This window comes from Dendropsophus ebraccatus, chromosome 9 (genome assembly GCF_027789765.1).
Source record: "Dendropsophus ebraccatus isolate aDenEbr1 chromosome 9, aDenEbr1.pat, whole genome shotgun sequence".
NCBI lineage: Eukaryota > Metazoa > Chordata > Amphibia > Anura > Hylidae > Dendropsophus > Dendropsophus ebraccatus.
In genome coordinates, this window is record NC_091462.1 from 52875892 (window position 1) to 52889724 (window position 13833).

The 13833-nt window shown below is 43.8% G+C and overlaps 1 protein-coding gene across 3 annotated transcripts in view; it reads left to right on the forward strand.

Annotated features, from left to right (window-relative positions):
• The window catches only part of CDK15 (cyclin dependent kinase 15), a 130679-nt gene that overhangs the window by 101614 nt on the left and 15232 nt on the right, over nucleotides 1–13833 (forward strand). For 2 of the 3 annotated variants that reach the window (XM_069983300.1, XM_069983299.1), the window contains one exon: nucleotides 2674–2813. In XM_069983300.1, the coding sequence (XP_069839401.1) occupies nucleotides 2674–2813 (140 nt within the window). Of the gene's footprint in view, nucleotides 1–2673; nucleotides 2814–13833 lie in introns of those variants that run through there. The other variant, XM_069983301.1, reaches the window with a different exon arrangement.

The following is a 13833-nucleotide window of genomic DNA, read 5'->3' on the forward strand; positions in this document are numbered from 1 at the left end:
GCACGTTGCCATGGCTGAAATTGCAAACACACAAAAACACAGAAAAATGCAACAGCTCACCGCAACAGCAAGATACAGACCCACCAAAGACATGAAAATTAAAAGCAGCCCCCCCAACTGCCCCAAAAATTCCCACAAAAATAATGAGTCTCCTGGTTACTATTTGCAAACAGCGTAAACTGCCTCACCACGATAAGGTGGACTCATATCGAGGCAGACCCTACACTGTATGTACACTATGGCCTCTCCATGGCGTATAATACGCCTATGCTCTGGGCATGCAAGATCCGTCTAATACCTGCAAAAATAATTGCACCACCTGGGTGAGACAGGTGGAGTGCACGACCAAACCATGTAAACCATCCCACCAAGATAAGGCGGCTTCATGCTGGGATGGACCTACACTGTACTAGCCTATCCATGGCATATAATAAGCCTATGCTCTAGGCATATAGGCTCCAACTAATACTGGCAAATATAATAACCACCTGGGTGGAGTGCAAAAAAGACCCACCTAAATAAAATAAAACCCTATCTTATTTTTGGAGAAACATGGGATTCACCACTTACTATTTATTAGTGTTCCCATAATTGCAACAGAGGATTTAATAGCAAATTCACTGTACTATGCTCTTTATTAAGCTGTTGTATTCACTGCTAAATATCTGAATATTATGAATAAGCACAGAAAACGTTCGTCATTTTATACACTGTGTGCATTGGACGTCCGTCATTCTATTGACTTCAATGCATTACATTAAAGTCAATTAAATCGCGGCACTAATGGACGTCTTTTTAACCTCTTAAGGACATAGGACGTACCGGTACGTCCTATGTCCTCACTTGCACTTCAAAGCGGGGCCGCGCGGCGGCCCCGCTTTGAAGTGCCGCGATCCCGGGTGCCGCGTGTAGCCCGGGACCGCCGCTATTAGCGGGCACGGTCTGATCGCCGTGCCCGCTAATTAGCTAATCGGAGGCAGCTGTCAAAGTTGACAGCTGCCTCCGATTACCGGAGGCAACGTTTCCCTGGTGTCTAGTGGGGGAGATCGCTCCTCCGGGACCTTGTCCCGGAGGAGCGATCTCCGTTACTGATGCCGGCCGGGGACGCGTCCAAGATGGCGCCGTCCTCGGCTCGGCACACGTTCGTTTTCGGCTGCAGCAGCCGAAAGCAAACGAGTGCCGATCTCATGGATCTCTGCAGCATATCTATGCTGCAGAGATCTCAATGAGAGATCACAGTGTATATACTAGAAGTCCCCCAGGGGGGCTTCTAGTATATGTGTAAATAAAAAAAAAAAAGTGTTGTTAATAGTAAAAAGCCCCCTCCCCTAATAAAAGTCTGAATCACCCCCCTTTTCCCAGGTTTTAAATAAAAGTAAACAAATAAATAAACATGTTTGCTATCGCCGCGTGCGTAATCGCCCGAACTATTAATTAATCACATTCCTGATCTCGTACGGTAAACGGCGTCAGCGCAAAAAAAATCCCAAAGTGCAAAATTGCGCATTTTTGGTCGCATCAAATCCAGAAAAAATTTAATAAAAAGCGATCAAAAAGACGTATATGGGCAATCAAGGTACCGATAGAAAGATCAAATCATGGCGCAAAAAATGACACCTCGCACAGCCCCATAGACCAAAGGATAAAAGCGCTATAAGCCTGGGAATGGAGCGATTTTAAGGAACGTATATTGGTTAACAACGGTTTGAATTTTTTACAGGCCATCAGATACAATATAAGTTATACATGTTATATATCGTTTTAATCGTAACGACTTGAGGAACATGCATAACAAGTCAGTTTTACCCCAGGGTGAATGGCGTAAAAACACATTTCCCCCAAATAAAAGAAATGCGTTTTTTTTTTCAATTTCACCACACTTCGAATTTTTTTCTGGTTTCGCAGTATACTTTATGCAAAAATTCAGCCTGTAATTGCAAAGTACAATTAGTGATGCAAAAAATAAGGGGTCATGTGGGTTTCTAGGTGGAAAAATGCAAGTGCTATGACCTTTTAAACACAAGGAGGAAAAACCGAAAACGTAAAAACGAAAATGGGCCATGTCCTTAAAGGGTTAAAGGAGAAGTCCGGCTAAATTTTTATTAAAGTATTGTATTGCCCCCCAAAAGTTATACAAATTACCAATATACACTTATTACAGGAAATGCTTATAAAGTGTTTTTTTCCCTGCACTTACTACTGCATTAAGGCTTCACTTCCTGGATAAAATGGTGATGTCACGACCCGATTCCCAGAGCTGTGTGGCTGTGGCTGCTGGAGAGGATGATGGCAGGGGGACAATGAGGGGCACAGGGCACTGGAGGGACACTGAGCATCCCTCTGCCATCATCCTCTCCAGCAACCACAGCAGCACAGCTCTGGGAATCGGGTCGTGACATCACCATTTTATCCAGGAAGTGAAGCCTTGATGCAGTAGTAAGTGCAGGGGAAAAAGCACTTAATAAACATTTCCCATAACAAGTGTATATTGGTAATTTGTATAACTTTTGGGGGGCAATACAATACTTTTATAAAAATTTTTGCTGGACTTCTCCTTTAAATAGAAAAGGCGGCTGCCTTGTCTCTTTTTTACGTTGTGTGAAAATAGCCTATAGGTTTTGGGACAGTTATATATAGTTTAAATAAAAGATTCAATCTTCTTTTGTTTTTTAGATTGAGTAGAACCATGGGGGCTGAAGATCTTGCATATAAGATGTTGAAAGGATGTCCCCGTGAACGGATTTCTGCTGAAGATGCCCTTCTTCATAAATTTTTCAGTACATTGCCTTGTCAACTCTACCAGCTTTCTGATGGTATGTCTTAATGACTATTCATATATTATATTTATTGATCAAACACCCAAATGGTAAGCTTGGTTACTATTTATAGGGAAAGAAAGCTTTTGGTCATAGGGAAATCAACATTCAATCAAATGTAGATAGAAAAAGAGACTCTAGCTCTTCAATTAAATCAAATATTTAATGCATTATTAAATCATTTTAAAAAGACAGTATGTCACCGACGTGTTTTGGACACATGGAAGCACCCTTAGTCATGAACACTTAGTCAATGGTTTCTGGTGACATATTGTCTTTTTATAATAAAGCAGCAATAAAGCATTGAAGATTAGATTTTTAAGAAACCACGTTTTTATATTTCTGCTAGTGTTGCTGCAGGCCAAGTGTGTGCAGTGCATAACATCTTTAACTTTACAATAAAGGAGGGAAGTATGATAGATCTTTTATTGAATTCTGTTGTCAGCCATGGCTATGAATTTTCTAGCATCAGCTATACCCAATGGTCACTCTTCCCTGTAATCAGATTAACCTGATAGTAGATATTCATTTCCCTTGCAGCTCCACCTCAGGGAAAATGTGGCATTATGTGGTGCCCTTTGAAATCAATATACTGCCTGTGCAATACAAACTTTTGTAGGTGCTCCAGTATGGCAAATTGATGGAAGTTCCCAATAAAAGAATCATCTCCAATACCAACAAGTTTTCTAAACCTCACACCCACTATGAAGTCCAGGTTCACTTTTTTTCACTTTTGATGACCCTGCTCCTATACAATAGAGAACTGAATCAATTCTTCAAAATCCAATCTGCAAGGAAGGATCCATTAGGAGACCATTTATCTTCTGTGATACAGTCCTGTTTCCTGTCTGCATTAGTCTCTACTCTGACAATAAGGCAGCAGATACAATCTGTCATAAAACAGCCTGTGTCTGCGGGCAGGCCGACTGCTCCTGCTCATAAAAAGAGCAATGCTGGCAGCAGAAGCATATTACAGACTTCCTACATATACATTTCCTTATTATATGTCTAGTTTCACCTTACCTCCAAGGCGATGTGTGTTTTTTGTCCAGGTACACGGTCTATACCCACCTATATGCATACACATTAATGCACATCCTTATTGCTTGAGATATCCACATATTCTCACTGCAGGTTCCATTGGATGTCCTGAAAACCTCCCAGCATTTTGCATTACTTCAGTTTATCATCTCCAATTGTAGCCTGTTGACTACGTACAGAAAGCCAAGAAGCTTTTATGTTTCTATCCATCTTGTTGCATTTCCATATCACTTTTTGCTTTTTTTCAGTCTATATCTGAAAAGTATGTGTTAGACCCTGTTAAAGCCCTATTAAACAAAGTGATAATTGGCCATATTTGGCCGATACTGTACATTACGGACGATAATCGTTTTGTGTAATAGAATACAACAATCAGCCGACGTGCACAATGTCAGCTGATCGTTGTCTTTCAACAGGCTGAAACGGCAACAATCAGCCTGTTAACAAACTGTTGCCATCGCTCCGTGTAATAGGAGCGGCAGCATCAGACCGCCGCTGTCTCCTATGGGCTGCCCGGACGATCTGAAGATCACCCAGGCAGTCCCCCCCCCACCCGTCTCTCACCTGCTCTTCCTCACTTGCTGTCGGCGCATGTAATAGCGCCAGCAGCGGGCAGGGGACTGTGGAGCGAACCAGCGCTGATCTGACAGGTCACGTTCGTTTGCTCCTCTGCATCGCCCCGTGTAATAGGGGCTTTAGACCTTCTAGAAGGAAAAAGTTTCTAGCAGGTTAGGTAGGCCTTCTTGGTGCTGCTGACTGACGGAAAAGATAGAAATCACCTCAAATGCTAATTGGAATTTAGATTACTCCATACTGGAGGCAATTGCACTACTTTGTAGAAATAGGATCTACCCTAGTATATTCATAACTAGTATATTCTTTAATTTCCATGGTGAAATGCTGATGTTGATAGAGAATGTTGGTAACATCTGTTTTTCAGACATTATACAACCATCTTAAGGAGTTTTTTTCCTAATGATTCTTATCTTTTGGCAGTATTTCCATTCACCTGCAATTTCCCTCAAAATATCCCAGATGTGGCAGACATCTCTTCATCCTAAGTTCTACAAATAGAAGGTCAATGCTCATTATTACTAGAAAGTAGCTAACGCAAAGCCATAGAGGACACATGGCAATGACTTAATCACATGTCCAGAGGTCCCTTGATAATCCTTTTGAAGGATTGCCCCATAAATTCCTAGCATGCCTACCTTTTATTCGGGTTATCTCTTAAATCCTGAGCAGGCCATTTTACCACATATGTCTTCCTATAAATGTGTAAAATTTCAGCTCTCTCCTTTCTTGGAACCTTAGTCAATGGGGCATTCCATTTATCCATATGGAGAAGTTATGCTTCTAATTCCTAAATAAACATTCTGGAACTGGTGAAGAGCTTAAAGGGTCTAGTCCAATTCTGAAACAACTCATCAACCACTCTCTGCAGACAGTGCACATCATTGTGATCCAGAAAATATTTGTTTTTCCAACATATGCTTTCCGATACTGATATGTCCTGTTCTCATATATATATTTTCGGAAAATTACACTACTAACAGATGGCGAGAAACGCGGCAGCCAACATGCTAATGAAAGTTCTGGCTTCATGTATTAAAAATCTTGACTGAAGCCCAATATCTTTATTTTTAATGTACCATATATTAGTATAATAGTTTATGTTAGCTTGTTCTTGGGATAACAATCCATCACCATTGTCCTTGACCCTTATCAGAGCCAGGGGTGTATCCAGCCATGGAAGAACACATAGTGGGAAAATGCAAATGCTGGTTTCTCTCCCACAGACTTTTTTTTTCTGCGTACACACACAAAATGCATTAATATTTACATATTGGACTTCCTGTTGTCCATTACAACCAATCAGAGCATAGCTTTTATTTTACCAAAGCATTATAAGAAATTAAAACTGAGCTGTGATTGGTTACAAAGACAATGCCTATTGGTAACAAAGACAATCTTACTACAAGGGCCCTATTACACGGCGCGATAATCGTCTGAATCAGGCTGATTCATTGATTATTATTCTGTGTAACAGAGACAACAATGAGCCATTGAAAGATCATTTCTTTACACCCTGACCTAAAATCATCGGGCACACATCGCTATGTGTAATAGCGATGCGCGGCCGATGGCTAATGATTGAACAAACAATACCTCTCTTCTGTCTTACTGGTATCTTACTGGCACCACGCCCTGCAGCCAGAGCCGTATTAACATTTGCTGCTGCCCTAGGCACTAAACCTGAAGACGCCCCATCTTCACGCACCGATTGGCCATACCAGGCCTGACCAATATCCCACCATACCCCCCACCCTCCTGGAAAAGACACCAGATTTACTGGCGAGTCTGAACAGGAGGTGAGAGACTAAAAAAAAAAAAATGTTTTTTCTTTCCCCTGCACCCTGGTGCTGCCCTAGGCAACGGACCACGGGTGCCTAGTGGTAAATGCGGCCCTGCCTGCAGCTTCTCTGAGCTGACAGCCAATCACTTGCCACATGGGGTCCCAGCCATTGATTTGCAGAGGGGCCTGTCAGCTCAGAGATCGCTCTGAAGCTGTGGAACAGGAAGCATGAAGAGCACAGGAGAAGACCAGGAGGGTGGAGAGGTAATGTATTAACTGTTTGGGCAAGAGCTGCATGGACATCGCTAATGATTTCCCTATTTCCATGCAGCCATTAGGGTCCGTTTACACAGATTATCTGACAGATTATCTTCCAAAGATTTGAAGCCAAAGGCTGGAACAGACTATAAACAGAGATCAGGTCATAAAGGAAAGCCTGAGACTTCTCAAATCCATTCCTGGCTTTGGCTTCAAATCTTTGGCAGAGAATTTTTCTGTGTAAACGGACCATTACTAAACGATTATCGGGCCATTTAATAGAATGAACTAGCAGATCTAAGCTTGTTTACAATATTGATTGGGCCATCATCGGCCCATGTAATAGTACCCTAATACTGCTGGATAATACTATATGTTTATTATGCTGTAAGCCTCATTGTTCCATCCAGGGTTGTGTAACTTGATCCCATATTTGGCATCCTATGAGGCATTCCACATTTTTTCCCTCTTAGATCTACATGGAATCTGAGAAAAAAAACAATGCATTTCAGTAAAACATGGCTCCATTATATAGTTGTGGTCATGATGTATGTTTGTTTTATAGTTATTTATTCTTCTAATGTCTGAGGGTGCAGTAGGGATGTGTGGTTGAGGCAGCTAATCGATGGTCATTCTGCAAAACTTAGGTTTTTCTGCAACATACTTTTTTTTTATTGCAGTGACTGCAGAGATAGTCCCAGTTTAGTCTTTCCCCTTCAAGCATGCCATGTATCTTATGGAAATTAATAGGGTTCCTTCTAGTCTATTGTGCCTATGTCCATGGGGCTTGCAGTAAAGCATATAACTAAATGTTGTTGTTAACAGCTCAGGCAAGATGACTGCCCCATAATAACTAAAAAAAAAAAATATAATAAAAAAAAAAAAAATAGAAACAGATTAGAAAAAAAATCTATCTCTAATTAGTACAAGATAATCTACATATTACGTTTACTTTTCAATACGTCCAGTCATGACAGCACCACCTGGAGATTGATCCCATTAGTCCTAATAGGAACAGGAAGCACAGAGAAGTTAAAATAGGCCCCTCCCCGGGCAAGCCTCAGTGTTTTCCTGTTCCTATCAGGACTAGCACGGAGTTGTAACTCTCCTGGTCCAGGGGGCTGGCAGACTGGATCAGTGTTACTTGCCAGGCAGGCCGGGTCGCTCCTCCGGGGGTCCCCCGTTACACTCCTGCACCGGATCGTGGTGTCCTGGCTGCCTTCCGGTCCCGAATAATACCCCCGCTGCCGCGCTCCAGGAGTTTAAGCAGCGGGGGTGCAGCGTGGACGCTGTGGCCAGTCCTCGGGCGCACATGGTGTTTCCCCTGGTCTCTTCCGGTCCCGGCGTCGTGCGCAGCGTCTGACGTCACGCGCACGGGCCGCAGAGAATGCTGGGACCGGAAGCTCCTCCCCCAAGATGGCGGCGCCCATCGGAATCATGCAGAGGACGAGGAGGGCGGGGAGGTGCTCGTTGGCGCCACGCTCAACAGCTGATCTGGGGTCTGCTATTTAGGTAAGCTTGGCTCACTTGTTTTCTGCTTGTCAGCATGGAAGGAGCCCGCTCTGACTCTGCGGAGCACGAGTCCTCTGGTAGCCCAGTAAGTACCTGTCCCCCGGGGGGGGTTCATTTACTTGTAAATATGCATGAGCTTACTGGGTCCTTTCTCTATCCCTTAGGGAGACAAGGAGCCCCATGGAAAGCACAAGCTCATAGTAAAGAGATGTCCCATGTGCAACATCAAACTATCGGACAGCTATGATAAACCCCTCTGCAGAGCCTGCACTGCCAGAGTGGTTCAACAGGAGTCCCCCTCCTTATTACAGCAACTTAAAGAGGCCATCAATGAGGAAGTTAGATCCTCGGTCTCAGCAGCCCTGAATAATCAACCCGCACCTATACCTATATCTGAGCCCCCTGCCAAAAGAGCGAGGCGCATCATTATATCAGACTCGGATTCTGAGGATGTCGAGTCTGCGGTGGTTAGCGTGGAAGGCTCTTTGCAGCAGACTCGAGATCCTCCGGTTGAAGAGGCAAAAAAGTTTTATTTTTCTCTTGAAGATACAGACATTTTACTTAATGCTGTTAGGAAAGCTATGGACATTACGGACATAGAAGAACAAATTACAAAACAAGATGCTATGTTTGCAGGCCTTAGACCTAAAAGAAAACGTGCCTTTCCCGTCCACGAAAGTATCAAAAATATGATTTTGGACGAATGGAAAGAACCAGAAAAGCGATTATTTATCCCCAAAGAGTTCAGGTCCAGATTCCCCTTTGAGGAAGAGGACACTAAACTTTGGCTGGAATCTCCAAAAATAGACATCCAGGTCGCTAAGGTTGTTAAAAAGACATCCCTCCCATTTGAGGATGCTTCCCAACTAAAGGATCCTATTGACCGCAAGATGGACAGTCTATTGCGCAGATCCTGGGATGCCTCAGCGGCCGCAATAAATCCTAACATTGCCGCCACTACAGTGGCCAGGTCCCTTTTTCTTTGGTTGGAAGAATTAGAAAAACGCATTGAAGATAAGACCTCCAGAGAAGAATTACTCTCCTCTGTTCCCATGCTTAAATTAGCTACGGCTTACCTGGTGGATATTTCAGCTGAGTCAGTCCGGTTCGCGGCCAAGGCTGCAGCTTTAACCAACTCTTCCAGGAGAGCCCTATGGTTGAAAAGTTGGCAAGGGGATAACCTCTCAAAAACTAAACTTTGTGCAATTCCTTTCGAAGGTACCCAGGTTTTCGGCTCGGTCCTGGACACTATTCTTCAACAGGCAGCGGACAAGAAGAAGGATTTTCCTAAAGACAGCGCTCCTAAAAAGAAAGGAAATTTTAGTCCCTACTCGCAAACCCAGAGCAGATCCTACAGGGGTAAAGGTAAAACCGGTAGGTGGAGCTACCCCAAAGGAGGAAAGGGGAGAGAGTTCTTACTCAATCCCAGTTCCTCCGATAAGAAACAGTGACACCATCCCTGTGGGGGGGAGACTTTCCCATTACTACCACCAATGGGAAAACATTACAAAAAATCCATACATTTTAAACACCATCGAGAGAGGTTACAAAATAGACTTTTCCGACTCCCCTCCACAAAAGTATTGTATTACCTCTCTAGCCTCGGAAAAGTTGAACAGTCAACTCTGGAGTGGCATCCGGGATCTGATAGAGCTTCAGGCGGTCATACCAGTTCCTCAAATAGAGGAAAAACAGGGGCATTATTCCAAATTGTTTCTGATTCAGAAACCGAATGGATCCTTCAGGACCATAATCAATTTAAAACCCTTGAACCATGCTATCGCATACAAGAGGTTCAAGATGGAGACTCTGAAAACGGCAATTCCTCTAATTCCCAGGGGAGCATGGCTAGTCACCTTAGACCTGAAGGACGCGTATTTTCATGTGCCAATATACGATGCACACCAAAAGTACCTGAGATTTGCCATAGTCCACGACCGACAAACTCTTCACTACCAGTTCAAAGCTCTGCCTTTCGGGATAGCAACAGCACCCCGAATATTTACGAAAATAATGGTGGAGGTGGTGGCACATCTCAGACTAAAAGGGGTCATAATCATTCCATACCTGGACGATCTACTGTTGATCTCTCACACAAGGGACCAATTACTAAAAGATGTCAATTTAACTATCTCTTGTCTCCAAACCCTAGGCTGGATCATCAATGTGGAAAAGTCCGATCTCGTCCCATCCCATTCAAAGAAGTTCCTAGGAATGATTCTGGACACAGAACAGCAAATGACCTTCCTACCGCCAACAAAAGTCGCCTCACTCCAGGAGAAATTCAAGGCATTTACAAGGAAAAGGTCAGTCACAATCCGAGAAGCGATGTCTCTTCTAGGCTCCATGGTGTCCTGCATGCAGGCCGTCCCGTGGTGTCAAGGCCATTCCAGGACTCTTCAATCACAAATACTAAGAGTATGGAACCGGTCTCCACTGTCCTTAGACAAAAAGATGTCAGTATCACCACAGGTAAAGGAATCACTAAAATGGTGGTGTCAGGAAACAAACCTAAACAAAGGTTGTGTATGGTTCCCTCAGCAGGTAGTAGCTCTGACAACGGACGCAAGCAGATTGGGCTGGGGAGCCCACATTCAAGACCTCCTGTTTCAAGGAAGATGGGGAGAACTGACTCGACAGAACTCGTCCAACTTCCGCGAGCTAAAAGCGGTATACAAAGCGCTAAAAGCAGCAAGGGATCATCTGTGGCATCAGCATGTAAAGGTTTACTCCGACAACGCCACGACAGTAGCCTTCATAAATCACCAAGGGGGGACCAGACACCGACCTCTTCAGTTTCTAGCAAGAAAGATCTTCGGCTGGGCAGAGCTCCATCTACTATCCTTGTCCGCGGTTCACCTCAAAGGCTCTCAAAACATCGTAGCCGACTTCCTAAGCCGCCAAGAGATACACCCCGGGGAGTGGAGCCTAAACCCAGAAGTATTCCAGACCCTGATCTCAAAATGGGGAGTTCCAGAAGTGGACCTCTTCGCTACCCGAAAAAACACGAAGGTGAGAAGGTTCTTCTCCTTAAATCCCAAAGAGATGCCAGAAGCAGTGGATGCCTTAAACCAACGGTGGACCTTCAACCTAGCGTATGCCTTCCCTCCACTTCCTCTGGTAGCAAGAGCGCTACAAAAAATACTGTCAGGCCAGACTCGATTAATATTCGTGGCCCCTCTGTGGCCAAAAAGAAGCTGGTTCTCTCTTCTTCAGCATCTTCGTCTAGAGGGTCCATTCCGCCTCCCTCTAAGAGAAGATCTCCTTCTACAAGGCCCTCTAACACATCCGGGCCTACATCAACTACATCTGTCAGCATGGCTGTTGAGAAGTCCTACCTTGCCAACAAAGGACTCTCATCCAAGGTAATCGACACAATGCTGAAGAGTAAGAAAGAAGTAACTTCCTCCATATACCTAAAATATTGGAGAAAGTTCTCTTCCTGGTGTGGGGATAACCCTCCGGACCCAATTAACCCAAATTTCCCACAAATTTTGGATTTTTTACAGGATGGCCTAGACAAAGGACTCGCATGTAGTACCCTTAAAGTTCAGGTGGCTGCATTAGGCTGTTTTTTTGACTCGCCCATCGCAGATCACAGGTGGATCAGGAGGTTTTTTAAAGCAGTAAGCAGAATAAAACCTAAAATATCAAACCTAACACCACCTTGGGATTTAAACCTGGTACTGCAAAGCCTCACACAGAAACCTTACGAACCTCTGGAAGAAGCGTCCATAAAACATATCTCACTGAAGACAACTTTCCTAATTGCGATTACATCAGCAAGGCGGGTCTGTGAGATACAGGCTCTTTCTTCCCAGGAACCTTACCTTACAGTCTTGGATGACAGAATCGTCCTTAAACTCGACCCTTCCTTTCTTCCAAAAGTTGTCACCAACTTTCATCGATCACAGGACATAATCTTACCCTCCTTTTGTGACTCCCCCAAAAATGAGAAGGAAAGAACCTTCCATACACTGGACGTACGTAGATCGGTGATTGCCTATTTACAGGCCACCAAAGAATGGAGAGTAGACTCGAACCTTCTTCTACAGTTTCAAGGGCCTAATAAAGGGAAAAAGGCATCCAAGGCTTCCATTGCTAGATGGATGAAATCTACAATTGCTGAAGCCTATAAACTAGCAGGTAAAGAAGTACCGGAAAATTTGCGAGCTCATTCTACTAGAGCAATGTCGGTCTCCTGGGCTGAGAAGTCATCAGCATCGTTGGAGCAGATATGTCGAGCGGCAACGTGGGCGACACCACATACCTTCTTTCGTCACTACAAGCTCAATGTAGCATCGTCTCAAGACCTGGCGTTTGGACGTAAAGTGCTACATGCTGTGGTCCCTCCCTAAGTAAGGTAATCTGGTATGTCTCCAGGTGGTGCTGTCATGACTGGACGTATTGAAAAGTGGGAATTATATCTTACCGATAATTCATTTTTCAGGAGTCCATCATGACAGCACCCGTTTATTGCCCGCCCCTTGTGTGGTTGTATGGTTGGCTATGTGGGATAGTAATTTATAAAACACTGAGGCTTGCCCGGGGAGGGGCCTATTTTAACTTCTCTGTGCTTCCTGTTCCTATTAGGACTAATGGGATCAATCTCCAGGTGGTGCTGTCATGATGGACTCCTGAAAAATGAATTATCGGTAAGATATAATTCCCACTTTAAAGGGTCCCTCCAGGTTTTTTACACAGCAGCCAATCTGAGAAGACAGAACTGCAAGAGGGGGAGGGAGATAGCAGCAGCCTCAACCAATGCTGAGACTATCTCAGACTCCTTGTAGAGACTGTAGCTAAGATGTAGTCACAGATCATTACTGTTCTAATGGAGCTGACCTACATAGCAGCCAAGCAGCAAGATCTAAGGAAATTGGTAACAGTTGATAACTCCCTACAGGTACTGACTTACATCATTCATTTAGCCCCTAATTGGATATTAAAGCGCCCATCAATGAAATTATGGAATATGCATGTTAAATGCTACTTTGTAAAAGATAACAAGGCTTCTTACTATAAGTTTTACTTATAAAAATGTCAGCCATTTATTTTTAATTGTTTTTACATTTTATTAGTAGTACATTGTCATAGAGGGGCCATCATGCTTTAGCTTTTTTAAGTTAGTAACCTAGCCTCATGGACATAGACGCAATAAATATCTCCAGACCCAATTCTTTGTATTGGGAGGGGGGGGGGGGGGGTAATAGCTATTGTGTGTACCTCTCTTATCTATATACTGGTGTCACCTGTCACTGTACTCTTATCTGTGTTGATAAGCAAAACAGGAAGTCTCACATTAGTTTTAAGCCTAGTGACTAATATGAAAACTGACAGGTTTCAGGATTATTTTATAATATATATAGTAAGGCCATGTTCACATGACGTAAGAGACCAACCGGGTCACGGAGGGGATGGTCTTTGAAAAGATGCTCCCGAGCGGTACTGCAGTAGCGGCTGGATGATCTTTTGGCCCGCAGAGTTCTGATGCGGGTGCATCAGCGCGCGTCCACATCAAAACTCACCACTGCACACTATGAAGCAAGTGGCCGGAGCCGCTTGCTTCATAGTGTGCACTGACATGGTTTTCTACGGCCTCTATTCAATAAATGTCATGTCAGTTCTTTGTGGCGCCACGAGGGATCCTGGCCGGAGCATATATGATGTGTATACGCTCCGGCCAGAATCCCATAGAAAGCAAGGCAATGTATGTTTTTGTACAAAGCACGGCCGATGTTGCCAATAGAAACACATGCGTTGTGTGAACATAGCCTAAAATTGAAAGTGAAAACCTAATTTAAACATTAGGTTATTTTCTGATGACACATTCCTTAAAAAACAATTTGC